The 10,651-nt window shown below is 42.6% G+C and overlaps 1 protein-coding gene across 1 annotated transcript in view; it reads left to right on the top strand.

Moving 5' to 3' along the window:
* The window catches only part of LOC106805294, a 37,291-nt gene that overhangs the window by 20,664 nt on the left and 5,976 nt on the right, over positions 1–10,651 (top strand). The window contains exon 11 of the mRNA XM_014806831.1: positions 8,604–8,762. Within this exon, the coding sequence (XP_014662317.1) occupies positions 8,604–8,762 (159 nt within the window). The remainder of the gene's footprint in view (positions 1–8,603; positions 8,763–10,651) is intronic.

The following is a 10,651-nucleotide window of genomic DNA, read 5'->3' as shown; positions in this document are numbered from 1 at the left end:
TTATAAGATAAATTTAAAAATAGAAAATAGGTGTCAAAATTTTCTTACGCGAGCTTACGAGAACATATGTCTCTTCGTCAAGCGACAACAACAGAATCTGTTAGAATCGGGGTCATTCGCCTGACGAAGAGACATGTTCTCGCAAGCTCGCGTAATAAAATGTTGACACCTGTTTCTATTTTTAAATTTATCTTATCTCTTCATGGGTGTCCGTGCGTTTTAACTTATCGTATATATATATTTAATATCTATATATGTATATACGGCTCTGCACCCAGGTACTTGCTGCTGCACACCGACCCGGCGGTCACCATGGCGGAGGACATCATGGCGGACATGGAATGTGCCGCCACCTGGAGGAGATCGTTAACGGTACTGTCGACTGCCCTGACGAGTTGCTGTGCCCGGACGGCTCCCAGCCGACGACATGCATGAACGAGCGCACGAAGACCAAGACCTTCGTCTGCGACGACACCTGCTACAATGTCACGGTACGCGGACACACCTGAACGCACCTGGCTAGATTCTTGATTAGTTAATTAACTAATCGTAATTTGGTTAATTAACTATCGTACGAAGATAAGTCGTTGGTTATTATTAATTAAGGATGTTATACTAATTGTTTTATATACTATATGATACGATAGGATGTTATACTAGTTGTTGATATAATTATATTTAATTAGAAATAATAAAACTTAAATTATAAAAGGTTTAAAAAGACGGAGGCAGAAGGGGAGAGTGTAATGTAGTTGTTTTGTGCATATAATATTGTGTACTCTCGTGTGCGTGTGTATGTGGCTGTGTCGTGGCTCGTGAGTATAGAGTGTACCATGCGGTTGTTCTAACCCAAAAAGGTCCTCGCTTGGTGCGGGTAATTATGAATTAATTACCCTGAGGTTAGCATAAACTGATAGACAAACCAGACGTGTACGTACAACAGTATATATATATATCTATTCTCTCACTCACTACTTAAGTACAAGCATACAGGGTTTTCGTCGTGTTAGATAAATGCAATACGGTGTGCACACCTTACCGGCGTGGCTACGGTGGTTTAGTCACAAGGTATAAATAGTCTATGTATCTTAGCTAGCGCTCCGTCTCTCTCTCTGCACATATACAGTGTATGGTTGTACTACCTGTTTTCTCATAGAGTAATCAACCAGAGTTGATGTGTAGGATAAACAGAGGTAAGTACCGTAAATAAACAGATACAATGACTCAAAATAGTTTAAAGAGAGAGAGAGAGAGACACGAATACGATAGACCTATTAATACCTACAAGACGCTGACGTTCGGGAACTGTTTTTTAGAGTCCAGTACCCCGGTATTTATTCTCTTTTTAGGATCATTAGCCCGCTATCTGACGTCCGTACTGGCCTCGACACGCCCCCTTAAACGGCGAGTTTACTGGACGTTTTGGAATGGTCAAGTTGCCCCGTTCTACGTGGCTGCGTGCTATGGCACGACTAAGCTTAATCGTCTTTAAGATTAATTGTTTCTAAACTCTGCAGCGACATCCTATCCCTTAGGCTAGCCGGTCGCTTCACGATTTCCTTAATTAGTTTATTCTAATCAACTTTCCCTCTTGGTAATATTATCTTCATTACATTACGAAATTACAAATTCCCTGATAGGCATTGTACGTAATTTATCATCAGGGGCGTATAGCAAATCCATTTTGCGTGGAGGTGCAAATTAAGCCACGTTCAAGCTGCGTCCTGGGCAGGTGACCGTGGACAATTCGCCATTGACCATGCGAAACTATAAAAATTTCTCTGGGGGGGGCAGCTGCCTCGTACCTCCGCTAGCTACATTGATGTATTAGCCGTTGATGTATATTCTCATTTTAGGGGAAAATAATTATGTAAGGGTATCAAGAAATATTTATGGCACTAACTAAACTAACCAACGGGCAATCATGGGCCATTGCTGCCAAATAGATACAGGTAATTCTGTTCTAAGCAAAATACAGTGGGTGGATATAATGAGTTGTCGAAACAATGTGGGCCTGTTTGTGACCGATCAGTCTGATCTGGATCACTTGATCCCGCTCTGGCTAAAATAAATGCAAATGTGCTTGCATGTGTCAATGCCATGACCCCTCACCGGAGCAGCAGGGCCGTAGCTAGCGAAGAGGGGGGGGGGCATGGGGGCATATCCATTACATATTCAATGGCCGAATATCATCACACACAAAAAACGGAGTTTTTACCAGAGACGAGATAGCACGTGCAATTTGCGGAAGTTTACCGATGCGTGCCATTTATTGACAATTTGCAACATGTGCATCATGTGTATCAATGGCCGATCAGGGCAGTGGCTGTCTCACATAGAGCTGAGCACCGTTGCGTCCGCCACCCGAGAACATTTTAGTCACACTAGAACTCTATGCAGAATCATAGATAGATATCTACTCCTTATATGTATCCTTATTCTCCACGATATGTATTTGTTTACTCAGTATGCTATTCCCCTATTTATGATCTTTAAAACAAGCCCAAGATTGTTCTTCTGTGTGTACGTGCTGTGTTTTGTTCGGGCAGGCAAACCACCATCACAACAGAGGCCATTCACAAAAAAACACGTGTTTTAAATCCACGGTCGCTCGCCAATGTGATGTCTTAAACATGTATAAGCATTGTCTAAAACCACCCTATAGCCTCGTTCACACGGGACCTCGTATTTATGAAATACGGTATTTGCGAAATACCGAATCTGAGACAAATACGCGGCCGAGCGTTCACACGCTGATTCGCGGCACCAGAAATACGGTATTTGCGAGCTGCGAGCTGCTTTAGTAACAATCAAGCGAACAATGCGAAATAAACAATGCAATGCGCACCAACTGCCGATAAAATACGTAGACTGGTACGCGCTCGACAGTTCCACTCGCGTTACACTGGAACTGTCGAGCGCGGACCAGTCTATAAAATACGCGGCTTCAGAAATCCGGTATTTCTCAAGCACGGCAAATTATTCGGGGTCTGGGAAGCCGCGTATTTACATCAAATACCGGATCTGTTTAGATACCGTATTACTTGGACCGCGCATTTTGCCTCGTGTGAACGCTAAATTCCTTGCTACGTGTGAGCGCGGCTATTAGCCCTATTCCCTCCCCTTAGCCCTTTCCCTATTATCTACTCCTGATAATATCAAACATAGCAGTGTCTCAGGCGGTCTTTTGACCCCTCAAGATGTATATGAAATGCTGTTACTTGTACATATCTTTTTGGTGGTGCGCACATAAGAAATAAAAATAGGACTACACTAACAGAATGTGTCGAACTTATACTGATGCCACTTGTTGCTGTTGAACCGAGATTTGAAGATGTTTACTCTCTGATATGACCACTACACTTGTAAGACTGTTCCACTGGTCTACGACCCTAAATGAAAAACTGTTTTGTCTGATTGTCTAATTACATCTTTTCTTAACCAGTTTTAGTTCATGACCACGTGTGTTATTATCACTTCTAACAAAGAATATACCCTCTCATCCATGTCTTCTAGGCCACTTGAAATTTTAAAGACCTGTATCATGTCGTACCGATCTCTTCGGTACTCTAGTGATGGTAAACCGAGCTTTAGAAGCCCCCCCTTGTACGACAAGTGTTGTATGTCACATACTAATTTTGTTGCCCTTCTTTGTACATTCTCCAACAGACGAATGTCCTTCTTCAGGTACGGTGACCAAAGTGACGTTGCATACTCCATTAACGGACGGACTAGGAATTTGTACAGGGACAGAAACATATGGTCAAATGAGTGCTTTATCAAGCCTACCATTGCCTTTGCCTCACATTTCCTCACTTGTTTCTCAAATTTCAAGCTGCTATCAAACGTTACCCCCAGATCACATTCTTCAATATCCTGTTTCACAATGGTGTTTCCCATATTCTTCTTCATAGTGTAGCAATACATTGGATTGTTCTTGCCAATATGCATAACTTTGCACTTTTCCGTATTTATATTTAAAACGCAGCTGCCACTTATCTGACCAGTCACACAGTTTGTCTAAATCCTCTTGTATTTGCTCACACTGTTTCTCGTCATAAACGGCATCGAACAGTTTCGTGTCATCTGCAAATATTTTAACATAAAGCTGTTTACAACTTCTGGCAGGTCATTTATGAATATGAGAAATAGCACTGGACGTAGCACACTACCCTGGGGTACCCCGCTTACCACGTTTCTCCACTCTGATTGCGCTGAATTGTATGAGACGCACTATTGTCTATAGCTGGTATTGACCTTTGAATCAACCGATGTCTATGATCCACAACCACAGTTTGCCGTCTATACCGTAGGACATAAGTTTGGCTCCTAATCTCTTGTGAGGCACAGTGTCGAAAGCTTTGCTAAAATTTAGGTATATATTATCGATTGGGTGATCACAGTCAATAAACTCTGACCATTTGTCAAACACCTCCAGTAGCTGGGTAGTACATGATCTTCGTGGCCTAAAGCCCTACTGTTGTTGTGAAAAAAAGTTGTTGATGTTCATATATTCCATAATGTGATCTTTCACAATAGATTCACACAGTTTACAAATCACTGAAGTCAGGCTCACTGGGCGGTAGCTTCCGGGCTGCTTTTTATCGCCCTTTTTGAAGATAGGTGATACTTGAGCAACTTTCCAGTCTTGGGGAATGGTACCTCTTAGTAATGTCTGCTCAAAGATCATAGTTAGTGGAGTAGTGACATTTTCCCTACATTCAAAAAGGATTTTTGGGTGTATACCATCTGGTCCCGGAGATTTGTCCGTTTTTTATCTTATCCAGTTTCTTGCGAATCATTTCCTCTCGAATCAACAGCGTGCTGATCGTGGGTGTCTCCCTTGGGATTTCATATGTGATGGTGCCATCAGTATTATCGTGAATACATCACTAAAAAATTCGTTGAGCACATCAACCTTTTCTTGTTCTCCCTCAGTCATGTTTCCATCAGGTTTTATCAAGTCAGTAACACCAGAACGTGTTTTTGTCATTGACTTAACATATTTCCAGAACGATTTCATGCTCGACTTGCATTCCAGGGCTATCTTTCTTTCATAATCCGCTTTTGCTAATCTTACACCAGTTGTGCACTTATTCCTTAACAATTTGTATGCATCATAATCCTTATATGATCTGGAATTCCAGTATTTTGACCAGACTTTTCTTTTACCTGCCACAACGTCTGCCACATCCTTGTTCATCCATAATGGTCTAGCACGACTTTTCCCTCGGCTCCTTGTTTTGGGAATATGTGCTTCCATTGCCTTGTCCAAAATAACTCTAAAGGCTGACCAGTTGGCTTCCACCTCATCAGAACATAAAACATGTTCCCAGTCTATTAGTCCGAGATCACTATTCATAGCAGCATAATCACCTTTGTAATATTTAAATCTAGCTCGCACGTTCTCACCAGATTTTAAATAACAGTTGAAGTCAAACAATAGGATACAGTGATCACTATTCCCAAGCGGCTGGTCGTATACAATATCGTAATTGATGATCATGTTTTCCTCGTTGGTGAATACCAAGTCCAGTAGGCTTGGCTTCTGGTTGCCTCTGTATCTAGTCTCCTCACTCACCTGTTGGTACAAGAAATTACTTGCACACTGTCGTAGAACACTGATGCTGGATGCTGATCATGAGCTTCCGTTCTACTGTCTACCCAGCATATCTCCTTGTAGTTGAAATCGCCCACTACTAATGAATGGCTATAGCCAGCGTTGCTCACGTCGCTTAGAAGTTTGCACAGAACATCATTATTTGCAGTGGTACTAGACGGGCTTCTATACACACACCCAACTAGCAGTTTATCACTCTTATCAAGGTTCACTCTGCACCATACCGATTCCTCAAAGTTAAGATGATCAAACTAATCCACTGGCACTGCTTGTAAATCGCAATGAGCATATATCACAACTCCTCTGTTACCGCTCTTGCCTGGCATAATCCTGTCGTAGTTTGCAATGTCTAAACAAAGTCGTCCTGTAAACGTAGTCTGTTCTTGGGGAAAATCTTACACAAAGCTGTCAACTTCGGTTGCTCAAGCACCACATACGCGTGTAGTAGTAGTATGTAGTAGTATGCGCAAGTACCACATACGCGTGTAGTAGTATGCTCAAGCACCACATACGCGTGTAGTAGTAGTATGTAGTAGTATGCGCAAGTACCATCAATTCCGCGTGTTTATTAGTCAAACAATCAACATTTGTAAACATAACTTTCAACTTGTGCTGGTTAGTCTGAACTTGTGAGTTGAAATTATATATATTGTTATGGTTCTTCTTTTGTGAGTCGTTAACGAAAGGGCTGGCCCCACTTGTCAGCCTTGGGGTGTGGGAGTTTTATCACGTTGCCTCTTCTAATGACATAGTTCCCATCTGGATCAGAGGCTCTCTAGTCTTGCAAGTCTTTGCGCAAGTTCCTGTATGCTGCTCGCTGTTTCTCTGTATAATCTCGTCTAATCGAATTTTGTCAAAGACAGAGCCTCTTAGTAGGTTAGCGTTCCGCAACATGCTATAGTGCGTCTCTCTGTCTGGAATGGTAGCACGCAGTGGTCTAGGTTTGTCACCTTGCTTACCTAATCGTCTGTATTCCTCCACTACCGGGGCAGATACATTGAGCACATTGACGCAGATTTCGGTGAATAATTTCTCATCGTGTGCTTGCCTTGTTGATTCGGAATCTGCCTTAGATTCTTCCAAATTGAAGAAAAAGATAGTTGACTCTCTTCGTCTCCTTTCCTCCCTCTCATCTATTTTTTTATCCATCATTTCTTCAAACTGCTACCTTAATATATTGCATACGTTCGTGTCCTGGGAGTTCAGTCTAGTTTCAATGTTTTCCAGTTTGGCATCTAGACGTGAATATAGAACCTCTAATCTACCCACGCTTGCCAGGACCAGGCTCGATTCAAGAACTGATCCTTATTGTGGGACGCCTGATGTAACATTTGCTACATATGTTACTTCTCCATCAAGTACGACAACTTGTGTTCTGTCTTCTAAAAAGCCCCTGATCCATTTATTAGTCGTCCATCGATGCCGTAACTCTTTAGCTTGTGGAGTAGCTTCTGATGGCTCACCTTATCCATCATGATGGCCCACAAAAATGCCTTGCTGAAGTCTAAAACTATGACGTCCGTCTGCTTTCCTGCATGCATATTGTTGGTGACTTCAGTGACAAACTCAACAAGTTGAGTTTCGCATGACCGTTCATCTCTGAAACCATGCGGTTTGTCGAATAGAATAGCATTAGACTTCCCGTGCTTCATGATGTTGGCGCAGATGATATATATATATGTTCCATGAGTCTGCAGGTGATACAAGTTAGTGATATGGGACGGCATAGTTACCTGGATCATTCTTCTTTCCTTTCTTATAGATGGGGACAACATTGGCTTTCTTCAAAACTGATGGTATAACTCCTGTCTGATATGATTTCCTGAAGATGATCCATAAGATCACCAACAATAAGCAGAGAGTTGATGTTATCTGGCCAAGGTGCTTTGTGAACTTTGATAAGTTTGATAAGTTTGACAAGTTTGTTGATTCCATTGTTTGTAATTTCAATGTCATCCATAGAAGGGTAGTATGACTGTGTATTTTGAAGTTGTCTGTTAAGTGCATCTGCCTTTTCCTTTGCTGTATTAAACATGGTACCGTTCGTCTCGAGTGTTTCTACGCTGGACTTTTCGATCTTCATGTGCTTAATATATGTCAGAAATCGCTTCATACATGTATTGTACTGGGAAAAGTAGTTATTTTCTCTGCTCCGGCATCGTAGAATCGCAGAGTTGTAAAGTTGTTTATCTCCGCTCCGGCATCGTAGAAGCGTCGAGTTAGCAAAAGGTAGCTGATTGTAGCAAGGAGTAAAGACGACGTAGTCGCAGAATTTGTTCTTGAAGACTGACTTTATTTAAGTCTAAATTTAAGTTTGACAAGTTTGTTGATTCTATTGTCTGTAATTTCAATGTCATCCATAGAAGGGTAGTATGACTGTGTATCTTGGAGTTCTTCCGAATCTTATGTGAATACAGATTTGAATTGTCTGTTAAGTGCATCTGCCTTTTCCTTTGCTGTATTAAATATGGTACCGTTCGCCTTGAGTGTTTCTACGCTGGACTTTTTGGTCTTCATGTGCTTAATATATGTCAGAAATAGCTTCATACATGTATTGTACTGGGAAAAGTTGTTATTTTCTCCGCTCCGGCATCGTAGAATCGTAGAGTTGTATCACGTATAGCATGCATATATATATATATATATATATATATATATATATATATATATATATATAATACATATAATATATAATATATTTATATATATATATGATGCACATGTATAAATCGTGTGTGAGTATAGCATGCATGAGAGTATACACATGCGCATGCGTATAGTCACTATCACTTATTAATGACACAATAATGTACTAAATTTGATTTCAGCATAAATATCTCAGATAAAATGTTTTATTGACTATCTATGAAACTAAATGATTGCCCATACATCAAAATCCTTTCATCTCCTTGTACACGGTGCATTTGATTATGCACGGTATTGATAGACTCCTTATAATATATCGCTTCACCTTTTGTTTTAGCACCAGATCCGTGTGACGCTGTGATCCCAGCTGGATTCCCCAATGCAGGAGACCCACTACCTAACTGTGAACGAGGGGATACCATGAATCAGATGTGCATGGACAATAACATGCCAACTGGGGTGTACACGTGTAGATGCACGCAAAATACCAATTGTGGTAAGACAATATAATTATATTAATTTGTTCTATTCACATCCAGCGTACGCTTTGTGGTTCCTACCTTCATTATCGTAGTTTCCTGCATACTGTCAGCTGATAGCTCCGAGAAGAGCTACGTTACTTACTTGTTTATCCATCCATATATACATCAATCCATGCATGCATTTATCCATCCATTCATCTATCCATCCATCCATCCATCTATTTCTCCACCCATTCCTCCATCTATCCATCCATCCGCCCGTCCGCCCGTCCGTCCGTTCGCCCGACCGCCCGCCCGTCCGTCCGTCCGTCTGTCCGTCCGTCCATCCGTCCGTTCGTCCGTCCATCCGTCCGTCCGTCCATCGATCGATCGATCCATCCATCATCCATCCATCATCCATCCATCCATCCATCCATCTATCCATCCATCATCCATCCATCCATCCATCATCCATCCATCCATCCATCCATCCATCCATCATCCATCCAACCATCCATCCATTCCATCCATCCATCCTCCATCCATCCATTCATCCATCCATCCATCCATCCATCCATCCATCCATCCATCCATCCATCCATCCATCCATCCATTCATCCATCCATCCATCCATCCATCCATTCATCCATCCATCCATTCCATCCATCCATCCATCCATCCATCCATCCATCCATCATCCATCCATCCATCCATCCATCATCCATCCATCCATCCATGCCATCATCCATCCATCCATCCATCCATCCATCCATCAATCCGTCCGTCCGTCCGTCCGTCCGTCCGTCGTCCGTCCGTCCGTCCGTCCGTCCGTCCGTCCGTCCGTCCGTCCGTACGTCCGTCCGTCGTCCGCTCAGTCCGTCCGTCCGTCCGTCCGTCGTCCGTCCGTCGTCCGTCCGTCCGTCCGTCCGTCCGTCCGTCCGTCCGTCCGTCCGTCCGTCCCCCTCCGTCCGTCCGTCCGTCCGTCCGTCCGTCCGTCCGTCCGTCCGTCCGTGTCCGTCCGGTCGTCTATCCATCCATCCATCCATCCATCCATCCATCCATCCATCCATCCATCCATCCATCCATCCATCCATCCATAAATCATCAATGCTTGCAATACTACCATCCTAGCTGGTAATCTGCCGCATAAATCATACTGTGTTTTTACACCCGGTTAACAACGATTAGCGTCATTCGGTTGATCCAAATGTATTACTGCATGTAGATTACGATTGCCGTCTCTACAATTACCATCTACTGGGGAGTATCCCTTTACTATACGTCAATTTCCTTATTGCTATATATATATACCTATATAATATCGAATATAATATAATATATATATACCTCGAATACCTATATATACGTAAATGCACACACGCATGCATGACGATATATATATATATATATATATCGTCATGCATGCGTGTGTGCATTTACGTATATATAGGTATTATTATTATTATTATTTCCAAAGTGGATCACAGCATTAGCCGGTGGCTTCTGGGTTGACCGTTGCCCAACCTAGCACATAGGATTGGCAGATTGGCCAGTGCAGATAGCTGGCTACCTTGTTATGGCGTCTATGTACTCGGTTGGGGCCAGCGATGATGTGGCCTGATGGTCTCCTCTGCCTTGCTGCACATTCTGCCACCTGCTGTTGACCGGTTGCTTAAGGATGTGCGTTGATGTGTATCTGGTGTTGATGCTTGCGTCTTGGCTGGCAATGATCAGGCTTTCTGTCCCCCTTGAGCCGCGAACTACTCAGCCAGGCAACGCTTCAGTCTTGCTTGACAAATGGCCTGTCGAGGCTCTTGTTAGAACCTTCCATGCAAAGGCTTGTTCTATAATACCTCGATCTTCTCTGCTTTCATATTAGACTCAGTCTCTGTTTGTTGAGAATGGCTGGTGGGCTTGAGGCAGA

This window comes from Priapulus caudatus, unplaced genomic scaffold (genome assembly GCF_000485595.1).
Source record: "Priapulus caudatus unplaced genomic scaffold, Priapulus_caudatus-5.0.1 Scaffold108, whole genome shotgun sequence".
In the NCBI taxonomy this organism is placed as follows: Eukaryota; Metazoa; Priapulida; class Priapulimorpha; order Priapulimorphida; family Priapulidae; genus Priapulus; species Priapulus caudatus.
Note: the sequence above shows the minus strand (reverse complement) of the source record. Positions and strands in the feature narration are given on the sequence as shown.